Genomic DNA, 22,772 nt, shown 5'->3' on the forward strand with positions numbered 1-22,772 from the left:
TGCAACAGTTTAAATATCAATTGCAGGTAAATTACAAGACAGAGATGGAAGCATTTAGTGGATTGAGATTGTATATAATTTATGAGGAAGTAGACTAGAAATTCTGAGCATTTTTAGCAGCCTCATGACAGTTCCCCAAAAAAGGAGAGTACTGAGTTGAAGCCGGCCCACTTCATTTAAAAGTAGAGTTGAGAGGATTAAACCAATTCAAGGGCACGTTCATTAGATTTGAGCAAAATTTCCTCCACTTACCGTGGGCCTCTTTGAAATGGATTGAACTGTGGTCAAATCAACACTGGTTAGATGGGTAATGTTGAGAGGATAATTTGCATCTAAACCTGGGAAGTTTTCCTGCTTTATAGAGCTTGCCTTTGAAGATTCCTAGCTGGGGTCAGTACACAGTGGGGCTATCACCATGTTCCTCTCAGCACCTCTGCTCCCCTTCTGTATACTGCAGCTGTTTTTGTGAATTGCTGTGACAAACAGTGGGGCTGGGAGCCAGGAGACACTGAATTTTAACTTCCAACAGAAGGTGGGAACAGAGAAGGACGTGGAGGCCATTGCTGATCGTTGAGGAGCAAGTTTTTTGTTTGCTTCTGAAAAGGCACTGGCTTCCTACTCACAGTTTCTGCTTATTAAGAGTTCAGCAAAAGCTGCTGAACTCTGTGAGTGCTCCTGGCACTCAAAGGTGTGATGGTGCCAGGCGGCGAACTTGTCTCTCTGGAAGCAATGGCTGTCCCTGAGCCATTGTAGGCATGGGAACTGCAGCATTGTGTTGCTACAGGATGGACTTTTTTGGTGTTGGGCGGCTGGGAAGGAAAAGCTAAACTGTGACATCCAAGCCAAACTGTAACTGGTTACTGCAGCTCTCTGCATGTTCTGGATGCCCTTCCCCAGAGGAGTGGCATCGATGACAGTGATATTTGCACCTTAGTTCATGTGATTTTAAGCAAGTGCACCACCTAATGAAGTCTGTTATTCACTGCTTTTATAATGGGAAACAGTTTGTAGGTATGTATCTTACAGAGCACTACGTAACTACTAGGTTATAGACTCACACCATTCTCTTTCCCTGATGTCCTCTGGACAGTGGAGAGAGATTCAAGAACCGAAGTTGAAAGCGTATCTACCTCATGCTCCCCTGTGTAAAAGATGTGGACCTCAGGTGGAGGAGGAATTAGAGATGTCCTTAAACTTTCGTAAGAGCTCTAACTGCTGAGCTATTAAATGAAGAAAGAGTTCTTCCTACAGCTATTCATAAGACAGGTGTGCCCTCTGTTTTATGATAGCAGAAGCCTCAGTATTGGAAGTTCAGAGAGTGGGGGCAGCTATCTCCCTGCAGTGAGGATTGCTCACCTGGTGTCTGCAGCCTTAAGACATCTCTCTTATTCTGCGTGAACCTCATCTCTGTCTAACCCTCCTTCGGCATTGTAGAGAAACCCCGGGCACCTAACTGGGCACTGGGGATTGTTTTAAGCTTCATTTGACTGTGAGTTAGACATTGTGAAGCTCAGTGTCGCTGTGGAGAAGCCTTTTTGTGAATTCTGTTCCAAAGTCTCACGAGTGCTTTTGAAAATACTTAGGTTTTTTTCTAAGCTTGATTTTCAAAGGTGATACAGGAGCCTCCACTGAAAAGTGACTTGAACTTCATGATCTACAGACAATGAGCATTATCCAAAAATAATTCTTAGGTTTAGCTCCAGTGTAACCATTTTCAGTATTATCATGTGATATTCTATCTTGATACGACCTCTACAAATAGTCTTTATTCTCATCTTCCCATTTCTTACATTGTACCAACGCCTTTGAGGAAAAATACAGATTAGCCAGTAAAAAAAACACTTATTCTGAATAAATGAGACATAATTGAAATTTTTCAGACAACTAAATGCTCAGAACATTCCCTTAAGAAGCAAGAGTTTTAGGACATCTGTTGTTTTTTTTCTAGACTTGCATAAAAAAACCTAAGAGTATCAAACCTCACTTGTATCTTTATCCAGACTTCACCATACTACTATTAAGGTATGACTTTCTAGTGCAAAATGTAGCCCATATTAAGTTGATATAAGTCATTGACTAGAGTATATTTTCTTAAGTCAGCTTAGTGTAGTTGAGATAGATGCAAATGAGGTGTTTACTGATACTTTTATGTACAAATAGTGATAAAAGTAAAAACTGAAAGAAGTAGCAAAAATAAGTGGTTTGTTATGATTACCAGAATCCAGAAAGTGGCGTGTAGGCTTTTATTTATCTATTTTTCAGTAAATTCCTTTCTCACTTTATGAAGACAAAACCCCGCTATTTTTCCCTCTAGAGATCTTCCTAAGGTTCCAGTACAGAATGCAGTTCCATCTGCCTCTTCTGGCTTCTTTAATGGTGCATAGAAACTTTAAGCAGGAGATTATTTTTCCTTCAACAGATTAATACATGTCTGTTATTCTAGCTTGTATTTATTTGTTTTATCACATCATAAAAAAGACCCCCACCAGAGAAGAGGAAATGCATCTGAATCCCTTATATGGAGAAATAACTTGAGAAAGCTGCGTTTTCAGCCTGTGCAGCATAATTAAACCCACTAATGAGTTAAAGCATAAATATAGAATCAAATAACATAGAAGGCTTTATACTCAGTATTGAAGCATTCATGAATCTATATGCCTATAGCCCTATACTTTGTTAGAACCTCTTAAAATCCAAGTGTGATTCAAAATTACCCTTGAAAATGTGCAGCTGGAGCATCCTAAGTGTATAAGAGGTGCTTCTAAAATGTAGGAGGTAGCTGTAGCACACCAGTGGGGTAATATCCCAGCTCAGCAATTTCACTTTGTTCCTCTGAGCACTTCAGAAGCAGAAAACTTGACAAATAGCAACTCAGACACAAGCCAACCTCTTCGGACAAGTCCCCAGTGGAACTTCAGCTGGGCAAGCTGCAGTTCGCAAGTTCTAGCTCCTCAACATCTTCAGCTTGATAAATCCATATACAGCACAAAAGTAATTCTAGCTGGGCTGCTCTTATGATCTGAAAGCACCTCCTTAACTTAACGTGAAACCCACTGCTCTGTGGGCCTGACAACAGCCGGTCTCCGATAAGGTCCTGCTGTTGTTCACAACTTGTTAGACAGCCTAGACCTGCTTCTTCAACTTGCTCTGTAAGCGCAGGTATACAGATTGAAACTGTATTTGCACATATGAAAAGCCTGATGTTTGAGAGGTCTCTTTAAGATGAACCCAGCTCTGGATTTCCTGCTCCTTTGCTCCATTTTTACATGACCTAAAGTGTACCCAGTTTGGGGACATAATGCAAATCTCAATTTTTTCATTTCTGTATTTGAAAACAGTTGTAAAATTGCAGCGATTGAAAAAACTGCTGGGACAACTTAACGTGCTCACTCCTGAGTTTGCATTATGTCACATCTGACCACCGTGTTTCCTGGGCATGAATTTTGCTGTTTGCTAATGAGTATCAGGATCCTTCCTATTTCATGGATGCCTCTGAGCATTTTGATTGACCAGGCAGAACGCTGTCTACAGCAGGAATTTGCAAAGTGTGGTCATAGAATGACGTACCTTAGAATTGTCCTTCTCAGGAGCAAGTGGCCTGCAATTAATTTTGCCAAATGAATTGCAGTGGCCAAATGAATTTTGTCTGTACTCAGAAGACTACCTGATCACCAAAGCTGTAGTGGATAGAAGCTCTCCCCCAGCTACCCAGGGACTTGTGCGAGGGCCTGTGTTCCAGGGACTGGAGCAGTCGGTTGTTTAGAGCCTGCAAATTTAAGGCTTTTGTGTTCCTGATTCCAGAAGAATCCCCTCCATCCCACTAATCTGCAAGGCAGGGAGAAGATGGGGAAAAATCTGTTCCAAAGGTATGCTGATGTTGGGAATACAGTAACTTTTTATTTCTGAGGTGGGAGGATGTGAGGGGGAAAATACTGTCTGACACAGGGCTTTTGGAGTGGTGTGGTTCCTAGCTTGTTGCTGATTAGGCCTTCTCTGAGTAAGAAGTTGAGGAGTCCAGCTTGCAGCGGGAGACGGTGGAATTGCCTCTCTCATGAGCAAGCCTAAGGGTGATAGGGGAGCAGCAATCCTTTTCTTCCTAATGAAGCTACGGAGGTGTGCACAAGTTAGTCCATCCAAAAATTGCTCTTTCTGGAGTTAAAACAGGAAGGGATATAATGCAGAGTCTGCGGATTTTTCTTTTCATCTTTTTTAGGAGTCTAGAAGAGTGGCGCTCAGTCCATAATTAGAAGAATTGTGCGAAACACTCTGGTAAATGATCAAATGTAAATGCACATCTTTGAATGATGCCAGTAGTATTGTGGACCCATTTAGTAATCTACAAGGCTTCTTGGGGGGAACTGCAGAAATTTACTAATTAGCTTCATCTTTTCAATGTGTGGAGAACATATTGCTATTAATGGGTTTCATAGCACTTTCCAAACTGCACTGCAATCTGATCTTTTCTTCTTTTTGGAGAGCCAATTGCTTTAACTGTTTTCTCCAGCATTTAGAGATTTTGTTTTTCAGAATGTTCATCAATAGCTGCTACTCTAGTTAGACACCGGCAGTACAAACACAAAACGCCTAGTCTTGCTCGGCTGAGCTGGCATAGCAGTATATGAACTGCTTGCATTGGCAACCTGCTGGGATAAAGAAAGTAGCAGTGACCAAGCACTGAAATATCACACATTCTCCAGAGGCAGCGGCACTAAAATTGAAAGCATTAAGCACCATCTTGCTTAAATATAAAATAGCTGCACACTAACACATTCTACTTCCTGGGCAGAATAATAATGCTGTTCCAGTTCAGAATGAAATTAAAATCAAACAAAACAATTTCTTTGTAACCAAAAGGGAGTCTGTGGCAGGGATGGGTCAGGACTGAAGTCCTGAAATGGAGGGAGTTTCACGCGGGAGCCTCTGTCCCTTTCCGTTACCGGGGAGGGTTCATAGGCAGCAGACCTGATGGGTTAGGCAGGCAACTCTTGCTGAGTAAGTCATGAACAGCTGACCCCTATTCTGCATCTTGGAAGGCTTGCACACTGTTTGGATGTGTTAGACCAACAGGAGCGTGCTCTAAGCTATTTTCCTAAAAAGACTTTTCTTCCATAGTTTCTACAAATTTTGGGGAAGCCACTTGCTTATTTGAGTAGCAAACTCATGTTATTCTTTCTGCTTTCTTATGGGCAAAGCACACTATTCTGTCAGCCACAATTTTAGTTCCCGCCAATGGCAGGGAAACCTTGGGTCAGATTCATCGAAAGGGATAACAGACAGTTTTCAGGTATTGCATACTAATGAATAGCTGGCTCTTATTCATTATTTATCTACCCCAGAAATGTAATGAATAGCTTGAAAGCTAATTATTGAATTTCTGTATTTGTGGAGAAAAGTGCTTCAGAAAGTGCAGATCACTGAATACCAGAGACAACTTTCTGTGTGTATTCACTTAAACACAAAAATAAATTTACTTCAGCCATGCACATCCTCATTCATTTTTCTATTTGTCTTTAATGGCTTTCTCACACCATTTAAGCACTTTAGAAGGTGGGCACAGGATGAATACAAGGCAGTCATAAACCAAGGACCCTCTGTATACAAGTCTAAATGTATGTATTTGTAGTATCGCACATCACCTTGATGCATTTAGGGAAGAATCAGGATTTTGAAAAAGCTGGCTGTTATCCTGGTTAAATGGCTGCTGATACGACCGACTCCTCTCAATCCACTGCTACAGCTGCTGGGCTTTGACAGTGCTGAGGTGGTGCTCCAAGTTCTCCCAGCTGTAGGTCAAGTCCTACTTTTTGAAACCCTGAGCGCGGAGACTTGAATAGCTGGAGCTATTCCCATCGGGAGTTTGTGGCTCAGGTGAGTAGGCAGCTCTTTTAAGCTGGGATGTTGTTTTTAACAGCAGAAATGGAGAAAAGCAAAAGGAGAAGAGGAGATGGAGAAAAGATTTAGCGTGGTGGAAGGGCTGTGATGAACAGCTCTGTCATCCCTGAGGCTTGCCATTTCCCTGGTCTAACTTCCTCAGAAGCTCAGGCAGGTTGCTGCATCTGTGTCAGTCTGCCTGACAAGAACAGAGGGATATCATTTAACTATTTGTGGTCCTTTTGATCTCTTGCTTCCCTGTACTGGCAAAACAAGTACTGTAACTTGGATTAAGCTTCTTCACAGCTAATAGTGAAAGCATTAAATGATCCACATACATTTCCAGCAAGGGGCTTGTTTTGAACCTCTGAGCTGCTGCTTCTGTGTTCCTGATGGTCCAGAAACTAAACCACCAAGTACATACCGTCTGATTACACAGTGTATATATACATATGTATATGGACATATATCATATTCCAGGATGAACACAACGATAATATAAAGGATTATTTTTGTTGTGGCTTCTTCTAACTCTCTTCTTGGTAATTCCATAGATGCTGTCAGGGGAACAGAAGTGGTATCATGTGACCAATCAAAAAAGGCAGTTCAGTTTTCCAACAGTGAAATAGTTCTATTGCAAAAATAATATTTTTTGGGGGGGAAAAAGAGCAAGGTGAAATAAAGTGCAACTGTCTAACTATCTTGGTACCATTGAGTTTCTTGAGTTGAATCAAAGCTTTAAAAATAGGGGGTATGTAAAAGAAAAAAAAAAAGTAACAGACCTTATATTTTAATTTAAGCTTTTGTACTTCTCAGAAGGAAGCTTCAATAACTTAAAAATACTGTGGTTTAATAGTCCATTTTAAAATATGGAATATTAAAGACCATATTCCTGGCATTTATGAGGTCTTAGTTCAGCAAAGTGTTTAAGCATGTGTCATGTAAAGCATGTGACTAGTTTCACTCTTTGTTAGCTGGATGCTTTTGCAAGCCTTACTTCTCCAAAAACATAATCTTTCGATAGTATAAATATGTGTTGGTTTTTTTTTTTTTTTTCTTTCTGGATGTTGTGCTTGCCCATACAGTCTGAGGTATACATTCTATTCATTGTGCGTAGCCAAAAGGGGCATATAGGTATCACTACCTGATACAGAAAATAGTGAGCAAATGTATGGTTGTCCCATGTTTGTGTATGCAGTCCAGAGGGCACACAATTTTGCTTATAAAAGGGTTGTAGAAGCATATGCAAGCATGGTCATTTAAACAGATATTCCAACTTTCAGTATTAAAAATAATTATGGGCTTTTAAAGAAACATTTCTGGAAACATTTTATGATCGGTTTCAGAACTATCCCCTCCCGTCCCCTTTACTCTTAGGGGGAAGTATTTGGAGAGTTGGACTCTTAAACCTCTCATCCACAAACCAAAGTTCTGCAGAAAAACCTACTGTGGTAATCAGTACATTCATCTAGGGGAAAAAATAGAGCTGAGCTATTTATTTATCTTTAATTATAACTGGTTAAACAAGGAGAATAGACTTACAGTTGCTACTGAACTTAAAAAGACTCTGATTTGTGCCAGCTAAAAATTAATTAGTAAGGAATTTTTAATTCCAGCATCCTAGGCCAAGAATCTATTCCTTGATAAAGATGTCCCCATGGAATAGAGTTATGAGATCAGATTAGAAGGAACATAAACTTCATATCGCATGAAGCTCGTACTTCGAGAACGAATGAAAAGAGCATGCCTAAAATAATTTTTTTGGGGTGTTGGAATATAAGCTCACAGCTGACCAGACGGGGGCCCAGCGTGCCAAATGAAAGAACACAAGATCCCTGAATGTAACTGGAAAATTCTGAGGTGGAAAAGTAGTAAGGGCTTTTTAATCAAAAGTAAGAAATTGCCCTCCTGGATTTGTTTGTGAGCCTGAAATGATGCATTGGCTAATGCAATCCATTTTTGGAAGATCATTATGTGCTGCTTCTTCCCACTTGTCCACTTGAAGTAGAGAGGCATGAAGCCCTTGTGATATAAGCCATATTAATTGTTTCTTGGTTTTTAAATGTCTTTCCTCTAGTTTTGTTAGATTTTGGCATTTTTTGAGGTGTGGATAGAAAGAGGGGAAGACTTAAAATTTCATGATGGAAAAACAATTCTGAACAGTAGATATAAAATATTTAAGATTTTTTTTGTGAGAAATAAAAATCTTTTGGCTCTCAAAATCTAAACTCAATTGCAAACATTTTCCCTCAGAAAAATTTTGCATCACTAGGGGGGAAAAAAGGTACGAGAATTTAAAACTAGTATTTGTTATGAGTTCAGTTTTATGTTCAGACAATCAAAAACTCTTAAGTAGAGCTGCTGCATTGTTTTTGCATGTTGTATTGATTTATGAAAAGCCACAAACTTTAGTAAGGAACTTCAAAACGAACCACTTCTTGTTCCTTTGAAAATTATTCACTGATCTTGCTGTTCTTAGGATAATTGAACATCACTATAAAGGTCTTGCAAAACTGTAAGTCTCGGTGGATGGGGAGGCACAGCAGTAGTTTTTGTTGGTATATGTACCAGGAAAATGTCAGTGTATTATAAAGATTATAGATAATTCGAAGAATAAAATTGTATTACTGTAAAGCTAGTGCTGTAAATATTAAATTATTTGCTTAATCTATTTAAATTGGAGGCAAATGATTGCCATCATGCTAAGGTGAGAAAAAGCGTACTGTTGCCAGTGCAAATTTGTGCTGATTACTTTGGGTGACTAATGGCAGGCCTGCAGAGATGAAACATGGTGGAAACCACAAAAAGAAACTGGGAAAAGTCCTGTGGACACTTCATTAGTGTGTCCGTAGGGTAACATATTAATGAAGGATGTGGAAAAAATACGTTCTGTTTTATATAAATTGATTTTCATATTAGTTATTCATCACCTAGGGTTTTACCTGGATAGATTTTTATTTTTAATCATTAGTAGTTTTGCCTGGGTTGCTGTTTTATGTTATGTTCAAATGGTGGTTAAATGTCTACAATAGCAACAAGGATCACTGAGGTGATTTATGAAAGAATCCCATGCATTATGGAAGCTAGACAGAAGCAGAAAAATTGCTGTAAGTGACAAGCTCAAATAGAGTACTCTAAGAATCTATGGGGTATGGCCAGTTTTATTTTTGCTTAAAACTTCAAAATAACTGTGTGCGTTATCATGAAGACTCCCAGTCACGAGATCCAAACCCTCAACTAAAACAAACTTTGTATAGCAAAGAGCTTCCTATTTTGACTATGTAACCTGTAAGGCAATTATTTTTCTAAATGAGAGAATATAGCGTGTCTGAATACAACTGTGAGGGTATTTTCCATAGCCTGTTTTTGCTTTAAAATAATAGCTTTCTTTTAAGCAGAAGTAAAGCATCATTCAAGAAGAAAAATACCTATCTCAGGTGATACTGCACTTGTAGGCTTGGAAAGCCTCAGAAATAGAGGGCTAGGATCTTGCATTGCTAGGCTTACTTAAGCTGAAATTTGCTATTTTTCTGTGTTCTTTGAATGAGAAGGAAGAAACCTGATGTTCTGATATATAATTTGCATTATTCAAGATGTAAATAAAAACCTGTGGCAAAAGAGTTTAAGGTAGTAGCTATTTGGCTAACAACCCTGTCCAGTTTGTTTAAATAAAAGATGGTTGCAAATAAACAAAATATTAAGAAAAATCACCCTTGAAATAATTTTTCTTTAGACTGAATGCCTATTCTGCATTTTCTCCCTTGACTTAACCACAGAATGTCAATGTGTGTTTCTTCCCTCCAGCATTATCATTGACTTTTAATTGATGAAAGTTTTGAAAATAATTCTGTAACAGGCTCTTTATTTTTTTGTTTGTAGATTAGTTAGATTGTCTTAGTGTTGTGAGAGAAATTGCCTTTTCATTTTTTGGTAATATGGCGATGGGCAGTGCCGTGAGCAGCTGTTGGTCATTGAGATTCATCCTGTGAGGGGATTTCATCCATAGCCATGGAACAGGAAGGATGTTCAGCCAAAATGACATGTGAAAATAGCTTGCCAGGCGTCTGAGCCTTTGTCTTGGGAGAGTTTCTTATGGCCTGACACAGCACTTGTGCTAGAGCCACAGACCTGAGAGTGAAAGCCATTTTTAATGTTACAGTAAGACCTAATTTTTCATGTTGATATATAAATGGCTTTGAGGATGGTTGCGTCTCCTAGTTTAAGACATGCCAAGAGCCTCTCTTGATGCTATTACTGAATAGTCTACTTCACATTCTGTGTGTACTTCTGTAGTTGAAATTGTGTGAGAATCGCAATGTTGATTGTACAAAGGCTACCAAAGAGCTATTGGTAGCTTTACAGTATCCAAAATGGAGTGGCTTATTTTGGATAGAAAAATCCATATTTGGGTCAATTTAATGAACTTTATTTTGTGATTGATTTATTCAATTGAATAAGAAATTGGAAAATATGCAAGACTTTGATGTTCCTTTTTAAACACGTTCAAAAGTGGGTTTTTTTGTGGTTTGTGGGGTTTTTTTTAAAAGGAAAATATCATTTTACTTTGAAGCATATCTAAACTTCACTTTAAACAAGTTAAAAAATCAAGGTGCAAAATGCATCTTTTAATTTCAGGTCTAATTAAATATTTTGTTTGATTAAAAGGTATTTTTCCATCTTATTTTTCATCACAGGAAAAAAAAAAAAGATGAAAAAAGTTGCAGAGCTTATTTTGGATTTTGGTGCTTTATAGATCCTGAAGATAGCTCTAACAATGACCAAAGTTTTGGGGTTTGTGTTCTATTGTGGAACGTTAAGTTCTGAAAGAGGTAAAGCAGACAGGGAAATATATGTTTTCTGTAATGCTGGCCATGCTAATTGACCTTTGCATGCAGTAGATGGCTTTCCACTTTTCCTGCAAATAAAAATATTTTACTAGATAAAGTGCTTAAATAAATCAAATGAGGCTTCAAATTATGTAAAACCTGACTAATTATTTTAAATTAAATTGCAACTTTCGCTTCTGCCTTTCTGGCATAATTCAGTTTTAATGCTTATCTGAGCTGTAATGTCTCTGCTGTTTATTTGGGCTGTTTGAATAAACTGATGGGTAGTGTAATTTTTTGGTATATGTTCAACGAAGGCAATTTTTGTATTTCTAAGCTAGCTAGAAGGTGAAGTTCTGTGACCTGGAGAAAAGGGAGGGAAATGGGAAGGTGTACAGGCATGGCTCCTTGCTGTTCCGATGGGATACCTGAGAAAACATTCTGAAGCGGTGGTGGGAAGCTTCCTTAGGTGGCTGGGTTGTGAGGGAGTGTGGGGAAAGGCAGATAGTTTCTATCGTAACTTCCCCGCCCTTCTGAAGGTATGATATCAGAAATTGTTGTGAGTTAATGGTGAGGTGAAGTACGCTACTGTTTTGCGTTGTGACTGTTAAAAGGAAAGCATGGCGGTGGTGTAACAGGTTTGTGTGAATGCTTCGCTATAGTTAAGTGTCAGCGTGGGTATGCTGTTCAGACCTCAGATATGCAGGTATTATTTTTTGTTATCTTTCTTTCTAGATACTTAGGAAAAGTTATTTGCAAAGAATATTACTTGGCCATGTTTTAGATTCCTGCAAATATGCAACTTTGTGTTTTGGTTTAACTATGTTCTCCTGTGCATGCATTAGACGCTTTCTAGAAAGTATCTCATTAACTACATGTTAATGCACAGTAATACAAGGTAAATTATAGCTTTTTTTTTCAGGATGAGTTGGATCAACAAAATTCTAGTCTGATACGCTTTTGCTTGGTGTCCTTAATGATTTTAAGTGAAAGTTAGCTTTCCAAATGCACTTTAATATTCTAGGATCTTGCCAGTGAGCCAAATAACTTACAATGTTTCTTTTGGGTAAAGTATTTTGAAAGGGGTTACTGATGGAATCCACAGAGAGAATGACAGAGATGTATGATGGCATATGCACAACAATCATCTGGGCAATAGTAACATTTTTTTTCGTAAGGAAGAAACTATGTTTTCTCCTTGCTTTAACCTGCTTTTAACCTGCCACTGCTTCTAGAGAAACACCTTTTTTGCACAGAAAGTATGAGATATCAGTTGGATATAAAAGACGAATTCTATAATAAATGTGGTATTTGAGCGAACAGCTATTGAGGAAAAACACAGTTAAGAAGATACTGAAGCAAGAGTTAATTAGAAAACAACCACCCCCACTTTGGACTTTCAGAAATGATGTCTCATTTACTGGTCTTCACTAAAAAAGCTTACATTTTCTTGAGATGAAAAATGTATCTCTGCATCAGATTTTTCTCTTCCCTGTTTCCCTTCAGCTCTCCAGAGAATATGGGCAGGCTGAATTGCTCCTCTAATTCAATTAGCTTACCTTTGTGGGAGGAAGAGGTTGTCTGCAAGTGTATGGAATGTGAGAAAGGTGTTCATCTTGCTAAAGGAAAATATTCAGTAAATTTTCTTTAACCATCTGCAAGAAAACAGCAGCAAAGACAGCATGCCGAGAGTATCTCAGCCCAGGTATCTCTGGGCCTTTTGCCTTAATTCAGCCAAGAAGTATTGAATCCTTAGGAACTGGCCTGTGCTATTGCTGCTTACTCTGTATTGGGGGATGCTGATTGTGGACATAGTGCTGTACAGATAAGCACAAAGGATTCATTACTTCATATGTTGTATGCTTCTCCACTTCTTCGGTTTCTTTCAGAAACAGAAAATCCAGTAAGGAACGAATCCAAATGGCAGGAGAGGAAAGTGGAAATAGAGGCTTAGCAAACAATGAAAAGCAGCTCACAGTTTACACTGAGTTTGCAGCAGGAAGAAGGGAGATTCCACTGAATCTGTGCTGTGCTTGCTAGTTAACAAACGCTCCTCAGTCTTTAAAACAAACAAAATTATATCTGTGAGTGTAAATTCCAGATGAACTGCTTGATGAGCTTTCCACTTTGCTTAGAGATAAAGGCTGTGGGAAAGGGTCCACTGAAACTGCATCCAGCTGTGCCTCTAGCACAGTTGTCTTATTCCTCTCCTATTATTTCTTATTTTGTTTTCATCTAGAATAAGACAGAATGCTGTTAAAGTAGTATTTAACTTAATTACTGCCAAATATTCAGCTTCAGTAATTAGTTCATGTTCTATACATGTAGTTTACTAGTCTGCCTGTTTTTGCTGAAGCTTAATGGGGTGCATAACTTTGAGACAGTTGCTTTCAGGTGTGTGTTTCAAGTGGAAGCCGTTTCTTGTCCTGCTGTAAAACTTAATTAACTGAAGTTTTGTAAATCACTAAAAGATATGTCACAGAATATGGTTACAAAGGATAGATGCATATGACTTAAATTCTTCCAAGATTGGTCTGTAAGCATGATTACATCAGAATTGTACTAGCTGACTCCACTGAAGACGTCCTACTTTTTGCATGACTCTGAAATTTGCTCTTCCGAATGTCTTCAGTCTATGATCTTTTGCTTTCTCTTTTCCTGCAAAGACATCAAAACCATGGGCAGGGGAATGTGTCCAATGGAAGCAAATGCACCTTAGGCCTCGCAATTTCTTGTACAGGAGAAGGAGCTGTAACTGCAAGCATTTGGGGGAATGCCACAAGGGAACACCTAAGAATGAAATGCCACCAGCACCAAAATATCTCACTGGTTCTTTTTGTGAGGTATTTTCCAAGCTTTGCCTTCATTGCTCTACAGCAATATGTTCTCTACAGCTGCTAGATTGGAGATAACAAAGCTTCCTAGGAAGGTTTGACAGTCCCCTTTGACAGGTGCATGGCGTAGCCAGAGCTCACTGTAGCCCGTATCCACAGAAGGCAACGCGGGCTATCATGTACTCCCTGGGGCAGGAATGTACTTTGGCTTTTTTTTTTTAAAATGGGGTATTTCAACAGCTGTGCTGGTTGTGCTTGTGGACGGCCATTATTGACTACCTTAAATTCAAAATATGCTTTCATATTAATGGACCATGAACGCTATGGCAAAATGGTGTTGTACTAATCTATTGTGAACTCTGATTTTTCTTCCCTGTGTGTGTGGGCTGTGTACCGTGTGCCTGTCCCACACGAGAGTGTGCTTTCTGTGCTGTCTGATGGTTGTGTGCTTTACAGCTTTTCTGCCACATACTCCGTCACTGTGTCGGTCCTCCGAAAAAGTATCCGTATGATCTTAATATCTTGTCTACTCTGGGATCACACAAGGTTCGTGTGATTATTTGTTAATTAAAATTTTAAAAATTATTTATTTTTGTATCTACATGGAATCAACAAAATCTGTTTGGTGATACTTGCCCTTTTTTTTTCCCCATTACTGTTACTTATGATAGGTTCTGTTGCAGGTAACATCTGCAGCAACTTCTAAAGCCCTTTTTAATCCAACAAAACATTTCTCCTCAAGTTTCTCAGCATACCTGTCTTTGCTGATAATGCCACCTCACTTGTTTAAACAAGCTTAGTGATCAAAGTTAATGAACCATTTTGGTATGGGTTGGAAGCTAGAAATAAAAGACAGAAGAATGAGGAAGACCTTTTCTGTGCCCAAGAAATGTCTCGGCAGAGCAGCTTCATAGAAAGGCAGCTTGACAAAAGTCATGATGGTTTTCCTCTGTTATATAAAGCTCACCCTATTCTTTTTCTCATGGTGCTTTTAGGGTTTTTGGGCATCCTTTCTTTTTGCAAAAGTGCATTGCAAAAGTCTCATTGCTTGTGTAGATGCTACAAAAACCCTTAGACTGTTGACTCTACAAACGTGCTACAAGTCTGTCCTGCTTTGGCTGGTTCTTCTTGCTAGTCACTTGAGAGAGATGTTGTTAAACACCATAAAATGAATTTTTCTTCTCTATTGATTCAGATGTTCTAGGCACTTGGGTTTATTCCTTTGTTATTCCTCCCCACCCCCAATTTCTTTTGAAAAACAAAGCTCTACTCTATGTTGTCCTGTCGTAGCTTTCAGTGTTTCCCTCTCTTTCATGAAAGTAAATTGAAAAATTGTTTAGTTTTAGAAAATAGGGGATAAGATAGATTAAGTGACAATTGTGTAGCTAAGGTAGGTGTACTAAATCTCAGCAGCCTTTAACAAATAAAAGAAGAGAAAAAACCACCCCACACTCTCTCTGATAATTTGAAGTATCCGCAATACTAAAAGCAGTCCTGCAAAACACTCACGTGAATAATCCTTACTGTGGCAAGTAGTCTGATTGTTCCCAGCGCTGGTGAAAGGCAGTGGTCTGGCAGCTTTGAGGAATGAAGTCCTTTTTTTATTAGCCGGGCAAGTTTCCCAACACACACTGCCTGGTCAGCCTGCTTAAACCCTGATCTGAAGAGGGAGGGATAAGCTTTCTCTCAGGATAACAGGCAGTTCAGTTTCCACAGCTCACATAATTCTTGCTTCTATTTGGAGGCTGCCAATTAGCGAAAAGTAAAGGGAGAGGGTTTGCAGGAAACTGCAGCTCTAATCCACCAAACTTGCATCAGAGAAGGACCACCTCACTGCCCTCTGCAGATTCTGGCCAGAAGACTCTGGGGCTGTCTGTGCCAGCAGGTGTTACAGGGTGATGGCGGGATGCTCCCCACGGCCTCAAGAGAAGGCACTGGGAGCAAACTGTACTCCCGTCTCCCCCTTCCATTTTCACTCGCTTGCACTCCCAGTCTGCTGTCTAGGAACAGCTCTATCAGGCTTGAGATGGTTTCACTTGTCACTGGTGAAAAACACTGTAGCCTTTAGTGTCCGTACCCCAGGGCTTCCAGGCCTGCTGTAACTGAGTACTTAATTCTCCAGAACAAGCACTGCCTTACACAATGAGCAAGGTCTGTGAGTCCAGCTCTGACCCCCTCAAATTTATTTGCACTCTGAAAAAAACATGCAGAATCATTCTTAATGCTACTCTGTCTTCTGCAGTCTCTGCCAACAGGTAATGAGAACTATCGTGGCTTTTTTCCAGACACGGGTAACTGGAACTTCAGGACCTCCTGAAGATACAACTGATACAAGACTCTACTTTTCCACTAGAAGAACTATCAGCAGTGCAAGATGTAATCCAATTTGTGGACAAGATCCTGGGGCAAATAAGACCCATGGTACATTTCACATCTGTTTGTGAGCAGCCACCATTTGTGACAGAGCAGTGCAATACTGGTGATTAGGCTGCGAAATGTGGATTTGTCTGGGGTTTACCTACGAGTTTCATCAGGTACCAGCACCAGCAGTGTTGAAAGCTTGTAACAGCAGTCCAGGTCAGCAGAAGGTGGCATATCAGCTGCTTGCACATGACCCAGTACCATTTGGAAAAAGCTTGTACTGCTCTTAGTACCAACATCATGGTCTGCTCAGTCCGGCCATGCTTCCAGTCAGAACAGCCAAAGCAGACGGCTTTAGCACCTTCTGTGCAGGAGGCAGTAGGGCTGTGTGTAACATGGCCTCTGTTATACAAGAGGGATGTGTTCTTCAGCACGCTGTTTGTGGCAGCTGTTACTTTATTTTAAAATTGGGTAATGGACAAGGAGCTGGCCGTTCCTGAGACTATGAACTGCACAAGAGTGCTTGCAGAAGTCAGCCCGGATCTGGAGCTTTACACCTTCTGTCCTATGTGAACGCATACCTCAGTGAAAGAGGGGTATTGTCTGAAATGTTGCCTTCTCCGGCTGAACGGCTGCTAAACGTGTGCATCTTGAGACACTTAATACAGCTGGCATCTTCTGATGCAGCCTCAGCTGAAACAGTCATGGGCGAAAAGACAGCCCAGTTTAGCGGCTCTTCCCACCCGTGCCGGGGCTGGAGAGGGGAGCTCCTCCTGGGCCCGGCGACCTTGTTGGACGCGTCGAGCCGTGGGTCCCAGCCCAGACGGAGGTCTTCCCGCCCCCCTGGGCGCCGGCGGCACCTTCTCTTCCCCCGGCCCCGCTCGGGGGCTGCAGGGGCTCCGGCGGCCTTGAGGCGCCTCGCCCGCCGCCCCCGCGGTCGCCCGCCCGTCGCGTCCCGTCCCGTCCCGTCGCCGCGGTGTCCGGCCGGGGCCCGCGCCCCGGGGCCGCGCCGGAGGGCGGCGATGCGGGGTGCGCGGCTGGCGGCGGAGCGCGGGGGGTGCGGGGGCGGGGGGGTGTGCAGCTCTCGCTAGCGCTGCTTGTGGTCACAGCCAGGCAAGCTCACATCCCATCTGGATCACGCTCGCTCTCTCCCTTCTGCTTTCCTACCATAGAGTTGCGCTGGAAACAGAAGATAGAGGGAGTGTAGGAGCTCGCCATCTCCAAGCGATCTACATTGGGAAAAACATGGAGTCCGCTCCGGCAGCCCCCGATCCAGCAGCCAGTGAGCCGGGCAGCAGCGTCTCCGAGGCGGCCGCCGGCGCCAGGGACACCCCGGTGAACCTGGAGCCTGCCCGGAAAAGCGATGCGCCGGCTCCCGTCCGCAGGCAGAGCTACTCCAGCAGCAGCAGCAGCAGAGGTAGGGAGACTTGGGGAAGGGGGAGGGGGCCGGGGGAGTGGGATCGGGGGGTGGGTGGGAATAGGAAGAGGGGGGTAAGAGAGAAGGGGGAAATGCAGCAATTTAATCCCCTGGTTTATCGCTCGTGCTCGTTGAAGCCGCGCACGCAAACAAGCCACGCTTCTCCCCCCTGCAAAACCTTGCAAACTTTTATAGCTTCTTTTAATTGCTGCAGGAGGAGGGACAAATGCAATGAAAATATTGAGCGGTGTTTGGTGCTTTCCTGTCTCTGTCGCTTATTGCCTGTGGTATCCGGATGGGTACTGTGCCCCTGAAATTACATAATTTTATAAATATATAAAGCAACAGCAGGAGTATTGGGATTCAAGGGAACAAACTTTTAAAGCTGCAGTGTCCTTCCTGCCCCCCCTTTCTTCTCCCCCTCGTCTGTCTCCTTTTGACAGTTCTCAACTGGTGTGCTGTGGCTTGTTGTGAATGGGGGATCTGTGATTAAACGGCAGATTTGCGGTTTGCGGGTGACTTATTCACTCTCTTGCGTGCTGTTTTCCCTTAATTCATTTAAGTGTATCTTAAAAATGATTTCCTCGCGGGGCGGATCATCTCGTAGCTGCTGTTGTTTCTTGAAGGTGCACAACTTTGCAGAGGGTCTCTGCTCCCGTGGATTCTCCTTCGCTCCCCCTCCGGCCTCCGAATAAAACGCTGCAAACAAACAAACGAGCCCCCCCCTTTTTCCCGTCGCGAACTGTCAAGCCCTCTCCTGCCTCAGGTTGTGTCTTTTAGTCGTGCGGGTCAGCTCTGAAGGTGCTCGTGGCGGGGGGGGAATGTCGAAGTTTGGCGTCAGGTCGGTGGTGCCCGAGCCGCCCCGGCGGCGGGCGGGCAGCGGGCAGCCGCCGAGGGGAGCGGAGCGGGCAGGGCGCGCTCGCCCCGGCTCCCGCCGCCGGCAGGGTGAGGGGCGCCGGCTTCAAACACCGCCGGAGTTTGCCGAGACGTGCGAGAGAGGGAGGAGGCTGCCGCTTTAATTACTTGTAAATAATTTATGAAGCGTTGCTCCTACAAGGCGGGGAAGGGGGGGTGGGGGGGGTAGCGCGCTAGAGAGGCTTCGCTTGGTAAAATCACTCGGTGATGGGTAAAAAATTAATTAAATAACGCTCTGTAATAATGCACACGGCTGTTGACAGAAATGACGGGCGGAGAAAAGTGCGTGCCCGGCGGGAGCGGCAGCCCCCTCGGCGGCCGCCGGCGGGGCTGGGGCGGCGATGCCCGGCCGGCGGCGGCGGGGAGACCATCTCTCCTCGGACGGAGGGATTTTTGGTTGTAGGTTGGAATATGGCTGATCATGTGTTGGCTTGTGTTTTACAGTATTTTTCCCCTTTTGGCCACACCCCCCCTTCCCAGGCAGCTTCCCACTCAGGGAATCCGCGTACAGTAAAAGCCATCGAGATGACACACGCCGAAACATTTAATTAGAGGCGATTTGCGAGCAGGGAGCGCGCAGTTAGGCGGATGCCGAGGCGAGGAGGAGCGGGCTTGGCCGGAGGAGGCCGGGTGGCCGCGGGCGTGTGTGCAGGGAGCTTTTGGCTGCGCGGGGTATATTTAGAGCTTGCGAGAGTGGATTTGGAATGCAAGCGCCTTATGTAACGAGGTTAATCAGAAACACTGGAGAAAATTTCCTTAATTTGTCGGGGAGTTCTCTGGATGTTTGCGGAGCGGCCGTAGTTCGCGGGTGTTACACAACGCCCCCGACCCCCCGCCCCGGGCTCTCCCGGCCGAGGGCTCCGGCGGCGCGGGCAGATGGCGCTGGGCCGGCGGGCGTGGGGAGGGGGCAACTTTGGGGTCCCATAAATTACGTAACGCTCGGCTGTCGGTTCTCTACGGATGCGAAAAGGGAAAGGGAGGGCGGGGAGGGGGGGCTGGGAATTCGCGGTCCCGAATTTGTTTAGGCTTTGGTACTGCTAACCTGCTGACCCACATGTCCCTCCTCCCCCGGGATTAGACAGGGGAGGGGAGGGGGCCGGGGACAAGGCAGGCACAGGGCGACAGTCGCCCGGGCTCGCACTCGCCGCACGCAGGCGGGCACCGGGTTATGTAACAGCCCGAGCGACAACGCGAAGGTCAGTGATGGAGGAGGCATCCCCCCGCCACACAATAGCGACAGCTCTCCCCGGCCGCCGCTCCGCAGGCTTCCAAGGGAAATAAAGCTTAGAGCAGGAGCTGGCGTGTGGGTCGGAAGGGCTTCGGAAGGGAGAGGGAGGAGGAGGAGAGTGGCAGGGATTTGGGGGAAAAAAAATGATGTTTGGGTTTTTTCGGATGATGTAATGGAGTTGGCAGAAAATACAAGTCTACTCCTAGAGTGCAAACAGTAAGAGAATTGGAGCTGGCATTATGTACTAATGTTGCATAAATTAGCGTATTGGAAGTAAACTGACCTACACGCTACATACCAGCTGATTATGCCTTTCTAATAGTTAAAACCTGAAGATACAGAACTGTGCAGGAAAACACGACAACATTAACGTTTTGGCCTCCTTGAAACCAGGACTTGATGGATTAGGTGTTAGGTGTCCCTATAGACTTGTACCTTTTCTTTTTAAAGCTATTGAAATAGAATGTGATTTCTTGCCCTTTTTAAAATTTTTTTTTATTTAATATACGGTCCTTTATTTCTTGTGGCAACAGCATGACCTTGATGTGTGACCAGTATAGGTGAAATTATTTTTAGAACAGCTACCTTATAAGCTTATATGTTCAGCTGTGCATCGAGTTCAAGAATTTACCTGTTTGGGTTGTGATTCTTCAATGTGCTGTAAACTGGCAGAGCTGGACTCATCAAATCTGTATGGAGGAGTGATACAGATATATACTTAGATATATGTACACAGGCACACCTTACTAAATATAAAAATCCTTATTGTTTGACTTAGCAAACCTTTTAAAACACTAGAAATACTAGTTTCGTATCCTTTATTTTCATAGCTGCACCTGCTGCAAAGCTGTTTTGATACATCAGAGTTTATAATAACCAGTTTACATAGGGAATGAAGAAAACAAAATTGACGAAAGGGCTGTTGATGAAGTGGCAAAGTTTGCTGTGGAATAAATTCTCAAGTGAAGCTTTAGCTATTATAATGCTAGCATTTCAAAATACCCTGGTCCTTGATACACATACATGTTTGGAGTGCCAGATCCTTACATAACTTGATTTTCATTTTGCTAAGGTTATGCTGTTTGTGTTGCTGTGTAGAACGCTTAAGTGAAAACATAAATTTAGGAGTTATCAAAAGCACCTTTCAAATGGAGGATTTATTTAGTATATGGGAGCATACATGCCTCCCTGTAGGTTTCAGAAAATTACCTGCATTCTGATATCAAAACTGATTGTTAGAAAATTGACACCATACATGGAAAAAGCAGGAGATGGAGAAAAAGCCTGATTTTCCCCCAAAAGGATATTTTTACTGCTGGCACTAACTGTTAAGATTTTCCTAAGAGAGTCCCTGTCCAGCAGGTTGAATTTCAGTCCGTGTGTGTTCTACAACAAGGGTTTGTGGTGTGCCATGGTTCGTAGAAGGAATGCTTCACTCACCAGCTCTGGCCCTGAACTGAGACTGTTAAGTGCCATTCATTTCACTTTGCAGGCTTTGACATCCATGGAGTTCTCCCCATGCTGCAGTCTAAGGCTTAATGTTCTACTAGTCCGCTTAGAAGTACTCGTAATTGAATAAACTATATTTTAATAGAGAACTATTGTCTCATTAAAAATGAAAAGTATATAAAAAGCTTTTTAATCTGATAAAAAATGCTGTGTTTTTTTGGAACCGAGCTCTTGGTCTCAGTGGTAAGTCAATCAAGAGAGAATGTCTTGCTGAAAAAAATTGAAAGGCAGCTCTTACATCATTAGAAGATGCTGTATATGTAAATATTTTTATGATGCTTTGTATTTAATAATAGAAAGCTGTAGCTATGTAGGTACTTGTTCATTCTTTCTTTCTGTTGAGGTACTGAGAGTATTTGCTATTTTCCAGAAGACTTTGGTATTTATTATCGTGTCATCTATTCAGCCTGATCCTTTATCTACTGATAGTTTGGTGGGGCTTGCTTTTTGTGTTTTGTTTTAATTTGGGTGATGCTCCGCATGTAGAGATGTGACATCATTAACAGTGACATCAGTAGATTTGTGGTGTTCCTTTCTTTAAAAAAATCCTTTATTGCTAGATTTTCTCCATTTCTGGATTTAGACTATTCCATGGAGTGTAGTCACGGTACAAAATTTTGTATTTTGTTTTCAGGAGGACTCTTTGAATTTTATAAATTTGGATGTTTTCTGTAGAGTCTATGGGTTGCCGTTGTCATCATTGAGGGCTATTCTGCATGCACCACTGATTTAGTCCTATTTTGGTAAATGATATGTGCTATGAATCCTTTAAAGGACAACATTGTTTTAAATGTTTGTAGCATAGGAGCAATAATAGCAGCAGTATGTTGTTCTCTTAGGAACAATGCCGTTCTCTTATTTCAATAAACCGTAACCTATTCTCTTATTTTATTTGCTTGAGAAACATCTCAGGAGCTCATAAACCAGTATGTAAATACCGTTATCATTCAACCAAATGCTGTAATTTTACTAAATAAAGAATGTGTTTTGTAATGGAGATTAACAGGCTGTGTGACAATTTCGGTTTTGGGTATAGCACTGCATTTGAATGGAAAGGGCAATTTCAGATTTGGGAAATTGATTTTTTTTTTTCTAATTTTAGTTTTGTTTTTTTTTCTTCTAGTATTTGTTTTCTAAGCTACAAAAATTTGTGCGGGGGAAAATCTGGAAGGACTCAATTGATCTCAGTGGATTTAATCTGAGAGCTATCCCACTGAAAAAGAGAAGGGGAGAAAACCCAACCCAGTTTTAAATTACTGTGGTATCTATATTACTTTTGAAGTTAATTCATGAACAGATGATCCATTCTTAGCTGAAATATTTGTAAGAGCGTGTTTTCAGTGACACAGTTGTAGGAACGGGTGTAAATAAATAAAAATATTAAAATTGTGGGATTATCTAAATGCCCTGGCAAGTCTGGCTGCTGTGTAGCTTAAGGATTGTTCACAGACTCCGTGCTTCCTTGCTTCTAAACGCGAAGCAAAGGGGCTGTCGTCGGAGGCAGCGGTAGCTGGTGTCGTGTGGTTGTGTAAGGCAGGGGAAGGGAAAGGGGAATGCTGGGCACAGATAGTTTATGGGGACCTGTCAGAACAGAACAATACGCTCGGCTTAGGGCCTTCCATTTCTGTACTGCGAGGCAATTGTGACCTTCTCAGCTGTCTGTCCATCCTAGACCTTTTAGCTACAGGCACCTGCACCATCAAAGACTTCCTGTCATCTCAGTTCCTTGGGACAGGATGTTGTGGGGGGGATCAGTAGCTGCTTCTCAAATGGAGCTGAGTTTTTTTTTCTTCTCTGTCACCTGAGCTCAC

General features: G+C 42.3%; 1 protein-coding gene across 2 annotated transcripts in view; it reads left to right on the top strand.

The window, feature by feature from the left end:
* The first annotated feature begins 17,016 nt into the window (after window positions 1–17,016).
* Window positions 17,017–22,772, top strand: part of RORA (RAR related orphan receptor A) — a 372,218-nt gene continuing 366,462 nt past the window's right edge. For both annotated transcript variants that reach the window (XM_063345858.1, XM_063345860.1), the window contains exon 1: window positions 17,017–17,309. In XM_063345858.1, coding sequence (XP_063201928.1) covers window positions 17,138–17,309 — 172 coding nt within the window. In that variant the 5' untranslated portion in view covers window positions 17,017–17,137. The remainder of the gene's footprint in view (window positions 17,310–22,772) is intronic.

The sequence above is a fragment of the Chroicocephalus ridibundus genome, chromosome 9 (genome assembly GCF_963924245.1).
Source record: "Chroicocephalus ridibundus chromosome 9, bChrRid1.1, whole genome shotgun sequence".
In the NCBI taxonomy this organism is placed as follows: Eukaryota; Metazoa; Chordata; class Aves; order Charadriiformes; family Laridae; genus Chroicocephalus; species Chroicocephalus ridibundus.